This window comes from Sciurus vulgaris, assembly GCF_902686455.1.
Source record: "Sciurus vulgaris genome assembly, chromosome: 4".
NCBI classification, from domain to species: domain Eukaryota; kingdom Metazoa; phylum Chordata; class Mammalia; order Rodentia; family Sciuridae; genus Sciurus; species Sciurus vulgaris.
The window spans coordinates 36,356,162-36,370,334 of NC_136464.1; the positions used below are offsets into that span (position 1 = coordinate 36,356,162).

General features: G+C 39.2%; 1 protein-coding gene across 1 annotated transcript in view; it reads right to left on the reverse strand.

Moving 5' to 3' along the window:
* Nucleotides 1–908: 908 nt before the first annotated feature.
* Nucleotides 909–14,173, reverse strand: part of LGI1 (leucine rich glioma inactivated 1) — a 33,090-nt gene continuing 19,825 nt past the window's right edge. The window contains exons 5-8 of the mRNA XM_079138534.1: nucleotides 6,653–6,724; nucleotides 3,902–4,071; nucleotides 3,454–3,618; nucleotides 909–2,109 (exon numbers count right to left, since the gene is read on the reverse strand). Coding sequence (XP_078994660.1) covers nucleotides 1,274–2,109; nucleotides 3,454–3,618; nucleotides 3,902–4,071; nucleotides 6,653–6,724 — 1,243 coding nt within the window. The 3' untranslated portion in view covers nucleotides 909–1,273. The remainder of the gene's footprint in view (nucleotides 2,110–3,453; nucleotides 3,619–3,901; nucleotides 4,072–6,652; nucleotides 6,725–14,173) is intronic.

A 14,173-nucleotide genomic window follows, 5' to 3' on the forward strand; every position in this document is an offset into this window, starting at 1 on the left:
ATCTGCCCTTTAACTTCAAATAAGGACCACATCTTTCCAGAAGTCATCTTTGCTACTCCTTGGATACTTATCATCTGGAATGTTTCAATGATTATTGGCACTCACTGCTTACTCTGCAGTCTTCTTAGCCCTCCTTAGGAGGGCTAGGACTGCACCCTACTCTTCCGCCCCGCCCCCCTGCACCAACTATATTCCATTCTTAAAAAGTACTCAAGAAATGCTGACTGATTAAGTCAAAGGGCCTTATAAAGTTTATTATAAGTGTTTTTGAGAGCCTACACAGGCATTGTGCTAGGTGCTAATAACTCATGTGATCCAAAAGCAGGAATTTAGAAAATCAAATATGAGCTTGCAGGCACTGTGCAGCAGATCAGTAAGACCAAAATTGGTATCTAGGAACAAAGCATCCTTGATATTAAGAAGTCTTTCTAGCAGGTACATTTGAAGCAAGTATTATAAGGTTACAATCTCTATCAGCAGTCAGATGATTCTGGAGTCAAATATTTAGAAAGTCCCTGAATAGGGATTTTTAAATCCTAAATATTAATTCAATTTCTCTATAAATTGTCTGAATAGTTTTTTTTTAGCTGGGGCTAACAGACAAGAAAGAATTTATTTCAAATTATTTTTCTTATAACAGGCAACACTTCTCTATTCTTCTTTTAATTTGTCACCATTTCACCTCAAAGTGTCCCTAAAAGCCATGACCTCTGGAAACAGTTTTGAAAATTCAGAATCAGCTGATACAGCCACAGACAAACATGTTCATAAATTGTGGGTAATCAATTTCAATGTTTTATCTTCACTCATTATTCATACCATAAATCATTCATCCAAATATAATTCTATTATATAAAACTACTTCCTCAATATACCATCAACAAGAATAAAACAACTCCTGTAAATAATTACCTTTGGGATATGAAAGAAAATGTAAACATTTTATTTGGCAGTTGTTTCTGAACACATGAATAAATAAATGGAAAAGTACATATTAATATTTCTTTTTGGAGTAACAGATACCATTAAACGCTTATTTACACATCGTCACTGCAAAGAACAGTTACACAATTAAGTTTTGTCTTATAAAAGGTAACTTCCCACACCACTGGACTGGACAGTTAAGGATGGAGATACTGATAGTGCTTGGTTCTAGCAGTCTCAATGTTTGAAAGGCATTCATTTGCAAGTGTGATAAGAGTCATCATGCATTGCGTTCATCCAGATCATGTACTGTAGAAAGTTTCTGATGGCAGCCACAGGATTTGGTGTCTCATGCGCTTAAGTCAACTATGACATGTTTGTAAATCTGTGTATTTCCCTTAAAACTGGAAGCAAAAAGAAAATTACGCTTATTAATGGACACGTGTGTGAATGATCTTGGTGCCTGAACATTTAATTCCTGAAATTTCACAAATTTGGCTTTCTCTGCATCCCAGTTATACACTTGAGTAAAGGAGTAATCACTTCCAAGAATTGCATATTGGTAATTATTGATTTGAAGAGGCTGGAACACCATGGATCCTCGTGACGGCATCCTCTGAATATCCTGGAATGAGGAGCCTCCCCATTTCATGACTTTGGAGTCACCAATGAACCTTGTCAAGCAGATGTACACGTCACCTTTCACAGAGAAGTGCTTGACAGCATATACATCCTCCATGTTAGGAATGTCAGTCTGGTTAGTGAATAGTTGTGTTGCTTTGTTCCACTGATAAATTACAGGACGCTGGGAACTACTGGACAGGATTAGATGAGGTGTTCTGAGGGTCAGAGGTGTTCTGGCTATTTCTAGGTATTCCACATCAGTGTCCCTGTACCATGCATGTAAGGATTGATGGGAGTAGAATCCATTTCCATTCCATTTATAAATGGTAGTAAAACCAGCCTTTGAGCTGTCGGCAACAACAAAGTACCAGTTGTTTTCGATCTTGAATGTTTCAATGTCATTAGGTTTTCTAATTTTGAGAATTTCGATATCCTGGATTTTTATGAATTTGTTTGCAAAACCATCTCTCTTATAGATATGAGAGCCACCAAACAGCTGGGCCACAATAACATAGAGCTGAGTTTCAATGACTATAGGCTTGCACACTACAGTGGACGTGCCTGCAAAAAGACAAATAAGAGATTAGTTGTGTGGTCATCCTCTTTGGAATGCATAAACATGCAGGCTGGGGCTATACAACTGCCACAAAATCAACCTGAAACAAGAGATTTCCTTGGTTGATTAGGCAATACCCATCTCCAAGGCCAGTGGCAACAGTGTTCTGAAGTTCTTTATCTTTTTACCGCACAGGGCCGTGTTCTCGACAACAAAATTGTCAGGTCACATTGTCTAGCCTGCTCTAGATGTTCAGGACACACAGGTATAGCCTGAATGTTCTCCTCTTACCGCTTACAGAAATAAAGTATTGCTTTCCTGGACATATCTGAAGTTAAGCAGAGTAATTCTAATTAAAAACTGTCATTTATTGAGAATTTACTCTGTGCTTTATCAAATCATCTCATTACATTTTCCCAACAACCTTAAGAGAAAAATATCATCTCCCTTTTCCAGATGAGAAAACTGAAGCTCAGAGTAGCTTAAGTCCTACCAGTAGGCCCTCAGTCCCTCATCCACACCCATTATTCCAACTTCAGAATGATGGTTTATTTCCCAAAGATATTTTATTTATTTATTTATTTATTTATTTATTTTGGCATTGGGGATTGAACTCAGGGTACGCTACTACTGAATTACCCCCCCCCCCCCAGCCTTTTTATTTTATTTTGAGTCAGGGTCTTGCTAAGTTGCTCAGGCTGAACTTGAACTTGGAATTTTCATGCCTCAGTCTTCCAAGTCAATGGGATTATAGGCTGTGCCCACCGTGACTGCCTAACCCAAACTAATGCCAGGTTAGTTGTTACAGAGCTTATAACTTGGGCTAGGATCCCTCAGGGTTCTAGATCTACCCTGTGAAACCTAGAGCAATAGTTTGGTCAAATCCAACTCTACCTGTAATTGGTTTGCTCTAAGTGTGAACTGTTCCTTGCTCTAGAAAAACTGCTTCATTCTCTAGAACTCCTCAAGAAGGGAAGGAGATGATATTTGTAACTTTTCTGGGGCTTTAGGTCACTGGCTGTAGAAGAGAAAAGGAAGAAGAATCCTTGAGAAAGTGAAAGAAGGATATTATCTTGGGTAAGGTTCCTGAAAGTTTTTTGGGAAAATCTCAGGTAAGAAGACATTATTTTATTTTATTAATAACCCTGTGAATTAGGTATTATTCTCTGTTTACAAGTGAAGAAATTAAGGTTTGGAGAACCATCCCAAGTCATCTAATAAAAGGTAGAACTGAGAATTGAATGACTCTGGGCCTGCTCAGAGGATGCCCTCATACCACTCATCTTCTCCTGTTACCTTGGCTAAAGCAGTTTAACTTCCCACTCACATTTTTAGTAGGCTTTTCATACCTGTAATATTGTCATAATTCCGGAAGGTCTTTTCTACATGGTCCCATTCAAGGAAAATGCATTTTCCAGTAAAAGGCTGAGCAATCACTACATATTCATCATTCATGTAAGAAAAAGTATCTATGGACAGTGATTGATAAGGCAGGTCTTGAGACTTTGCAAATTCTGCAAAAATAGGAAATGATGATGAGTAACGTTAACTTAATAGTAATATTTCTTTCCTTGGCTAAATCTCAAATATCTATAAGAAATACAATTATTTTAGAGAAATAGTAAAATGACAATTTCACTTTGCTTTTAAGCATATGAAGTTTAATGGTTCATAGTTTCTTTAAAAAACTAAATTGCTCAAGTGGTTGTTAAAATATAAGAATACGAGTTCCTGTACATTAAAAAACCATAGCCCTTATTTTAATTTTCTGATCTAAAATGATTTTGCATATATTACCTGTAATGATGCAATCAAAATCTTTGGAGGAGAGACTATTGATTTTGCGCTTCTTATATTCTGGGGGGCCTTCGCAGTAGATGTCTTCGACAGTTGCATTGGTGTGGCTGAGCCATTCCACCAGCCACTTCAGTTTACAGTCACAGTTAAATGAATTCCCTCTCAGGTCCCTGAAAGACAAACCTCTGCTGCTTTTGCAGTACCAGGGCTCTGGCATGGCACATGCCCCAAGATCTGCCTTGAACTTGCCTAACCATTCAATTTGGGCTCAGAGTGACCACAGAGCAGGCTTCAAGGCCACCCCAGTCCATGGAGGCTCATCACTTACTCTCTTTTGGATTTAAAGGTAGCTTAGACTACAGCAGTGCTGTACTAGAAATAGCATATGAACCACACATATAGTTTAAATTTTTCTACAGCCGCACTAAAAAAGTAAAAAGAAACAGGTATAATTAATTTTAATAGTATGTTTTATTTCATCCAATACATTGAAAATATTTTTCAGGCATATATAAGTATTCAGTCAATGTAAGTATTATTGTGATATCTTGCATTTTTTTATACTAAATCTTTTGAAGTCCACTGTGTATTTTAGAATTATATCTTAATTCAGATGCTAAATTCTCAATAGAAATGTGTGATCTGTATTTGGATTTCATAAAACTTGTAGTTGAAATAATACTTGTGTTCCAAATGTACTTAAACCTTTTCCTAATACTTGAACTGAGAAATAATAATTTTTATGTCTTTTTTTTTTTTTTTTTTTCAGTTTTGGGAATCAAATCCAGAATTGCGTGCTTGCTATGCAATGACTAATGAGCTATATTCCAAGCCAACAGTCTTTAAATTTAAACTTTAAAAAATTAAGGGACTTGGAGTTAAGTTGCTCAGAGGTAGAGGGACTGCTTAGTATATTCAAGGCCCTGGGTTTAATCTCCAGCACCAAAAAAATAAGTAAAATTTAAAATTTGGTTCTTCAATTACGCTAGCAGCACATTTCAAGGGCTCAGTGACACAGATCTAGCAGGCACCACATTGGACAGTACAGGTCTAGAGGATAGAACGTAAGATAGAATTAAATTGAATGAGCTATCTGCTTTTCTTCTTTCTCACAGACATAATTAATCCTGATCCTATTCCATGGTCTATAAATTCAGTTTTAATAGGAAATGACTTTGCCACAGCAGAGTTAATGCAGACATACAATAGCTCATGCCTGTAATCACTTAAATTTCCACATGTGACCCCAATTCACCAAGTTCTTTGTTTATTTGTACTGCTTCTGTTCAGGAATTCCATTTCCTTCCCTAATCACATAGAATTTCAATAGGTACTGCCTAGTCTTCATGCAGCATAAATAAATAAATGCTTCATGTCAAGCATTTAAAAATGTTTTTTTAGGGGATACATTCAAGAAACCAAGAAATTCACTAAAAGGCAAGTTGGCACGGATTCTTCTATATCTAAGACAATTCTCAATTTGGACATATCAGACTAGGCCCAAAAGACCAAATCCATTATGGAATTCCCTAGAGAGACTAAGACAATTTCAAGTGTTAGATTGACACACGGATGGAACAGAGGACCCTCCATGAGCTACATCTCAATTCTGCCATGGAACATCATCCAACTTTCAAGACCTTCCCAGAACTGACCTCATTTCCCAAGAGTATTCTGACCCAGAATAATGAGTGCCAACCCTCCTGACCTATTGTAAACTAGAGCAGATAACTGATCTGTCCAGGACTCTTAGAAGTGACTTGATTCTGGCACTCTCTTGGAAATAAACCATCATTCAGGAATTGGGATAATGGTGTAGAGGAGGGGCTGGGGCCTACTGCAAGGAACAAAGAAGGTTTTTCATTAGCTGCCTGACTTGAAGTTAAATACTGGGCTTAGAACAAAATACTTCGCTCAGATTTTTTTGTTATTGAAGAAAAGTTGTTTTGATTATGTATTCTATAGCAAAGTACCTGAACAGTAAAAAAATCTTTTGTTTTCACATATCATTTCATTTGTCCCTGTAGTCTACTTTATGACATTTAAATATCGTGCTAATGTTATTGAAGGCACTTAATGATGCTAAATTGCCTTTGAGAGGGTTAGGCATATAGTACTTGCTTTGCTTACAGCAAAATATACAAATTCCTTGCAAAGATCTTTCATTCTGAGGCTTAAAAGTCAAAGTTTGAAAGCTCTTTTGTTTGAAAAGGGGTCAAAAATAATTAAGTTCATTCCCTTCCTGGGGCTTAAGCCAAATTCCTGGGGATTAAGCCTAGAGTTGTTGTTCAGTCTAATGAGAGAAAAGGCAAATGTTCTTCCCTTCCCCCATTTCCTGCTCTGTTTCTCTGTTGACTGACCAACCCATGGGTGTAACCTTTCATCTTACTCTGTCAGTTTCCCAGACTCCTTTATGTTTTTTCTTTGTAGCTGCATTTCCTGGATCTCATAAGAAAAAAGGGATCTTGAAATTTCTATCTGGTTCTCTTCTTCCCACCCTGTCAGAGACCTTTATTATTATTCCTCCTAGACAGACACATGCTGTCAAAGTAATGACTGGATACCGTGGATTCAGAATTCCCAATGGAAAATGCCTTAGAAGTTCATATGCTAATTTATATGTTTAAAATTAAGATTTTATAATTCTTATTTAGTTTCAAAGCCAATTAAAAATTCTAGTAATCAATATCTGGTTTCCTTTTAATGACTCCAAATGAATTGATTAATCATTGATTTCTTAGGTCCTCTTACACATTTGTTAAAGAATCCAGGCCTTTGAAAATATCTTTCGGGAGTGTCTGAAGGTTGTTGTTTGCAAGGCTCCTGAAAAAAAAAAAAAAGTGATATAAAATGTAGTGATACATAAATGCATTTAATGATACAGCTTAGTTATAAGTCCCTTTTGTCATGTCTAGTCACTAAAATACTTGCAGTACTTTTTTTTTTTTTCCCCTTGTAGGGTGTTCCTCAGATTCCTGCTGTTGTATTTTCAATTTCTGACCTCTTTGTTTCAACACCCACTCAGTATTTATGTAACACTTCATGTTGCTTCAAGGCAACAACAACAACAACAACAACAAAAAACCAACATCAGAAGGATGCCTGGGCATTGCTCATTGCATTCAGAACAGAGCAGGAGATTTACATCCTCAGACACTCCGCCCAGGAGGTGATGGCTCCCTAGACTGGTGATAGTGTCCATCTCCAACGCCCTCTCTCCTCTGCTCAGGCTTCCCCTTCTTTCCTCCTCTCCTCCTTACTTGCTCCAGAGCTCTGCTGAACCTCCAACCAACAGTACCGATAGCTCTGTCCTTTGGTCGGTACATCCTTTCTTTTCTCTGGAGTGTATGTCCTCTTTTTCTGTTTTTTAAAAAAGTCTTTTAGTCCCATATATTCCATCTTAGAAAAAAACAAAAACAAACAAACTTTCTCACAAATACCCTTTTCTTTAATCATCCTCTTTTTCCTTCTTCCGGTGGGTGCTTGCCCTATCACAGGAATTGTTTTCCATTTCTCTTTCTGTTTGTTCTTTCCTGAATCACTACAATGATTCTAATCAAGGTTAATGAATACGAAATAGTTCCAATAGTATCAAAGAAAGAGAAATGTGCATATATTCCCAAAATGCAGACATAATAAAGTGCTGCTGTTGTCTGATAATCAAAGGGCACCAGCTACTGGAATTTTCTGTTTTCAGTCAGGACATTTATATATATGTATATATATATATATATATTTTTAACTTTTTTTCCCTCACAAAATAAAAACTAAAACAAAAGGGCCTATGCTGTTGGCCTCCAAAGTCCTTGAAAATTCTCTCAACTTTCTTTTAAAACTCTCTCGATTTTCTTTTGATGAAAAACTGACACAATTGGCTGTTTTTAAAGGAGATAGGACATAGCTTCATGTCTAGGTTTGGTGAGTGATAGGCCTGAGAAGGATGGCTGGATTCATTAAAGAAACAGAAATAAAAGGAATTAAGGGCCCAGGAATGAGAAGGAAGTTTCCCAATGCCTAAGGCCCAGGACTGAATTCAACTAGCTTATGGAAATCTCTGGGAGGCCCCAGTGACATCAGGCAACATTAGGATAAATGGAAAGCAGACAGAGGGACTTGGGCAGAGAATGACTTAGGAAAGCAATACCAATAGAGCCTTGGAATTATTCTGGAAAAAAAAAAAAAAAAAAAAATTGTTACCAGGGCCCTGAAATAAAGCAACCTACTAGTGCAGGCTGATTGGGGGGTTGAAGGATGCATCGGACACATGGAAGGGGATCAGCAGAACCTGCAAAGGTAAGATGAGAAATACAAAACGGCCCCAGAGGGAAGGAATTCTATCTTAGCTATGGTCAGTTCAGAGTGTTCACAGTTCCTGAGTGAGGAGAAATTGGAAATATTATCCATCCAGCACATAAGTGGGAAAAGTGATTTGTTCTTGCATTGTCTATAGCAGAAAAGAACCGGGAACAACTCAGATGTCCATTAATGAGAGATTACGTATAAATAAATGATGGTTCATACTTTATGTGGAATATTTTGTAGATTTTTAAAAACTGAGATCTCTATGATTTAACATGAAGTGATGCCCAGGCAAAAGGAAACACGGAGAAGATTATGTAGAGTGCAATTCCCTGGAGGAGAGAGGACATATATCTGTAGATATGTGAAGCTTTGTGTCTTTATATACAAAAACTGTTGATTGAGGTCGACAATAGAGTGGGTTTACTGGAATCATTCACTTTGCTATGTAACTGTCTGGGCTGTGAGAATTTTTATTAGCAAGCATGTATTATTATTTTATCATCAGAAGAAATAAAGAATGAGGTCGACTTTTTACAAAGACCCTGTTGCTCTGCAGGTGGGTGTTTGTATGTGTGCGTGCACTAGCCTGTGTTCTGTCCAGTGAGCATTCAGTCCTTCTAAATCAATCACTCAGCAGCATTCGTCAGGTTCCAGAGCTCTGCAGCTATCATGGGAATAATCATGACGGTCAGCACGGGGGGCCCGAGTGGTCAGATCATGCAAATGTCTTTCACAAGACCTCCTGCAGGATGAGCCTCCAAAATTCCCGCACATTTCAGGCCCTCTCTCTCTCTCTCTCTGGGGAGGTTTGGGACTACAGTCAACCCAGACTTGCGGCCACTGTTATGAGTTCCCTGCACTGCGTAAGACCAGTATTCTGGGAGACCAGGAGCCTTCCAAATCCATCATGAGCATCGAGGGCTTTGGGAAGATTCTCCACAGGGAAGAGATGCTGAGGGCACCAGGATCAGAGTTACCAGAAAGCAAAAGGCTTCATGAAGGCTGCTCAATATTACAAAAAGGGTCAGAAAAATGAGACCTCGTGCCTGCTAGGTTGTTCGAACAGCTAGAGACACTGACACAGCAGTGTCAGAGGTTAAGATTAGGGTTACTTTAGGGTTGATATTTGGATGATATGAGTCTTCAGATTCCAACTCTGCCTTGAGTTTTGCCACCACAAAGCAAAATATCTGGAGTAATTTTCTTAGTTTCCTCCTCCCACTACTCCACTTCCAGCCTCACAGAGTGAAACAATATTATTATTCCCTTTCCTCAATAGAAGTTTTGTATGAAGTACATGCTCTGTCTGTGGTCAACTGCTTGTCATTGTTCTTCCCTCCATCGCTGTTTGGTGAAGTGCAGCGAAGCTGTGGCCTGTGTCTCAAGCAGACCAGGGATTAAATTTGAACTTCATTGCTCTTGGACATGTGCCCTTAGACAGCTTAATTTAGTAGAGAGAATTCTGTGCCTTGGTATGTGCTATCTTTTACTAACACACACATGTGCCACACACACACACACACAATGTATTTACTATATATGCACACATGTAAGCATAATTATCATTTCTTCACTTCAAGAAAATTGGAAAAGTACAGAAGTTATTATTTTTTTTAAAGGAGAAAAATGACAGTCATCCTGGTGGAAGCCACCACTGTTAATATTTGGTCACATCTTCCAGTCATTAATACAGAACCAGTCAAGAGAACGTGGTTTTGGAGAGCGATGCCACTGTGCTGATCCTTCTCTCTTCTTGAGATGTGGTGGCATGAGGGAGGTGTAACCCTAAACTGGGGTAGGAGACCAACCTCCTTCCTCCTCAAAGTCTGTTGGCTGGGATACTTTGGCGAGGGCAAGGGTTAAATTGGAGCTGGATTTTAGTTCTAAATATAAGAAGTCCTCATTGTTAGGAGTAAGAGAAGAGAGATTAGGAGGATGAAGGAGAGAGGTTAGGAAAGACTTTCTACATGGAATGACTGAAAGAAAGCCAGGTTGCTGCTGGGACCAAGACAATCTCTCATGTCTCAGGCTCACCCTAGGGCTCCCTGAATCAGCTATGGGACACATGGAAATGGCATGGGTCAGGAAGGGAGATCTGGGTTTTTTGGGTGTTTTCCTTTTCCATAAAGTGAATGATCGCTTGGTCAGAATGATCTCTATGTTCTATTCTTGCCCTTAAATCATGCCTTTATAACTTTCACTGTGAGAGGCTTATGGCTTCATCTTTAGTAATCACATGACATTAGGAAATACTTTAAGAACCAATGCATTTGATGACAGGTTTTTCTGGGAGTAGAGAGCCCACTGGGATATCCGACAGGCACATGGTAGAACTGAATGAAGACAAGAGCAGAAAGAGGTTTGAGGAAATGTTTCATCCTTCTAGGAGGATTCTGCCATGAGTACTGGAAGGCTGTTTTTCTTTCCACTGTATCCCCAGTGTCCAGCACAGTGCCTAGCACAAAGTAAGCCCTCAGTAGATACTTTTAAATGGAATGAATGAATGAGGCAGTCTGGAGTGGATGAAAGGAAGGGCACCCATCTAGTCAAAGAGCAGCAGGTGCTTCTGCCAGGCCTTTGTGCCAAGACACTGCATTAGGGAGAAAGTGCCTAGCCCTGTCAATCAACCTGGCTGGTCACACCCCACCATGTGGACCTGCTCTCCTAGAGTGCCCTGCTTCTCCTCAGCCTCACTGTGGTGAAAATTCACAGCCACGTGCAGGTTCTTCAAATTGTGACTTCAACTCAGAGTCTACCTAAGAAACATCCTTTAAACACGGAGGAAAACTTGGTGTGGTGGCACATGCTTTTAAACTCAGCAACTGGGAAGACTGAGATAGGAGAGTACAAGTTCAGAGCCAGCCTTAATAACTTAGTGAGACCCTGTCTCAAAAAATAAATAAATAAAAAAGAACTGGGGATATTGATCAGTGCTAGAGTATCCTAGGTTCAATCCCCAGTACCAAAAAACAAAAATAAATAATAATAATAAATTAAATAAAACACCCAGGATATTGCGCAATGAAATGTCTAGTTGCCTTGAAACTCCTAAGTAGAGTCAAGCATTCTCAAAGGCAGACAGCCAGCCACTTCTTTCCAACAATTCTGACAAAGCAGAACACCATTCCACTTTGGTGTTTGCTGGTTTACCTGAGAAAACCTCTGATTAAGACATGGAACCTACTGGAAAGTCTTCTCTCCAAAGCAGACCAGACTGGCTCAGACAGCACGTTTGTTGCAGTGCCACGGGGCTGTGCTGCTAAGAAAGCAACACCCACAGCCATCTGGGGCGCTCCCAGCCCCCCTGCAATGCGGATTCTCAGCTTGGGTTTGTGTCTCACTGAACCTGCGGCACTTCAAGTGCAGTTATTTTAATTTCATAGGAAATGTTTAAAGGGAATAAAGTACACTGCGGCATTTGGAATCCTGATATAGGACTAATAGAGGTTAGATGGTGAATTCTAGTTTCTTCCTGTACAATGGTGCTTACTGCCTACCAGGCTCTCCTCTATGCATTTTGCAGATATGAACTCATTTAATCTCAAAACAACCCTGGAGCTAGATGTTCCTGAGTACCTTGTTATCCTTCACCTTTATTTTTTACAGATTATTATCACCTTTCCTTTTACACATGAGCAATCTGAGGCATAGTAAGGCTAAATGATCTGGGCAAGGTCTCCTAGGCAATTTGGTGGCAGAGAATCCCCTGTCAGCCACTACCTCTTTACATGCACGTCAATGTGAAGGCTAAAATGAAGATATCCTTCCTGCCTGATTGGGCACACACAGGTCTCCTGAGTTTGGGGACCGTTACCTATGGTCTTTGCAACCCACAGAGCTGAGCAATAGTAGCTATTCAACAACATGGAAAGATTGATGGCAATTTTCCCCAAATATTTTTATACATTCTGCAAACAATCCTGGCTCCACTGGGCTTTAGCCACAGTGACACTTATGTGGTACCCAAGGGAAAAAAAAAACTCAGTAACTATAATGGAAATCAATAATAATGTTTAGAGATTTTGTCATCATTGGCCATAAATTAGTTTGTATTGATTTTTTTCCCTGATAGCAAAAGTAATACATACTCATCAGAAAAACTAATTCAAACATTAAACTATTCAAATATTGAAGTTAAATATGCTGCTATGGTTTGTCCCAGAATTCATGAAGGAGTTTAGTTCTCAAAATCACATGCTAATGGTATTAAGAGGATGGAAACTTAATCAGACATTGGTGTTTAGAGGTGGAGCCTTTAGGTGAGGTCATTATGGTGAAACCCCCATGATGGATTCCTGATGACTTTATAGGAAGTGAGACAGATAGCAGACACAAACAGACACGCATGCTCCCAGTCTCTTGCCATGTGATGCCATGTGCTACCTCAGGACTCTGCCAATGAAAAGGCCAACACCAGAACTGAGCCAATGCCCATACCACACAGTTGAACATCCAAAACTGTGAGCTAAACAAATCTCTTTTCCTTATAAAGTTAGCCTGCTTCAGGTATTTCACTACAGTAATGAAAAACTGACTAATTCACAGACATGATATTAGGACAGTGATTTAGAATAAAGTAATTGAGAGAGGGTCCTAGGACTTCATATATTTTATAGGGACTTTATAGGAAACTTAAGGGCAAGGATCTTATCTTCAGGTTTGATTTCTTCTCAAACCTGGAAGGATCCAGTGAGCTCATTGAGAACTTTCTGGTACTGCTCTAAGTGACGTGGTGGAGACATCAGAAGATGTCTTGCTGAAGAACTTGGGAAACTTCTGACTTTGGCTCCTAACTGGGAAGCAGCTTGAACGGAACAATTTCCCCCATGTTCTCATTCACTGGAAGAGGGTAGTGCTACTGCCTCATAAGGTCCACAAAGTCAAGAATATGAAAGAGCTTTGCAAATTCTTTGTAGCATGTGCAGGTCAGACAGCAAGGTGTTAAATCCTTGCTGCTAGAACAATTGCCTTTCAATTGGGAAGTATTGGTTAGAAGTGGAGAAAAAAATGTACTTTGAAGCCTGAAATCTTAAAAAGGAAGTGAAAGGCACAAGCCAAATTTTTTATAAGCAGTAAATAGTGGAAAGTGAACTTGTAGGCAGAGGGACATTTGGAATTCAAATGCTACCTATTCCTCTCTCCTTGAAAGGAAGAAAGGAAGAAAGGAAATATACCTCGAAGAACAACATAGTAAGTAGAAGAATAAAACTTAGAGACAAGGGTGCTCTTGAGAAAATAGTTGTTTTGTCTAATTTCTCTTGCTAGAAGGAGCTCCTCTAGGGTGGGACTGTATCTTAATTTTCTTTGTGGATCCTATCCCTTGTATAGTATAACTCATCTCCTAAAAACTGTTTAGAATGAACCATATGGCACTCCATTTTTCTAGCTCATGACAGTATAATATTGGTAATGCCATGAGTCAACCTCACATGTGTTAGGTAAAGACCTAAGGGTCATTTTGGTTCAGCCAAGTGTTACCCCCTGTTCTGTTACCACACCTCCTTCCCACCCGCAGCACCAGCTTAGAGTGTGACTTCCATTTTACTGCTTGTATTCATATGACCCTTGAGATTCATGCTTCTCTCTTGGGAGGCTGCTCTTGGTGTTCCCTTGAGCTTAAAAATTCCTAGATAGTAAACACATGCTATACCAATTTCACTGCCTTTTTAAATTTTTTTTTTTTTTAATTTTTGATACTGGAGATTGAACCCAGGGGTGCTGGGTTCAATCCTCAGTAGCTTAGTTGTTAGAGGTACTAAGTTACACCCCTTTTTATTTTTTATTTTGAGACCAAGTCTCACTAAGTTGTTCAGGCTGGACTTGAACTTGCGATCCTCCTGCCTCAGTGTACAGAGTAGCTGGGATGAAAGGTGGGAGCCTCTGCACCCGGCCAGTTTCCCTTATAGTTTCTATGCCATCATAGAAGGGGTTTGATCATCACCCAAATTTAAATTTCCATCTCTTCTGATG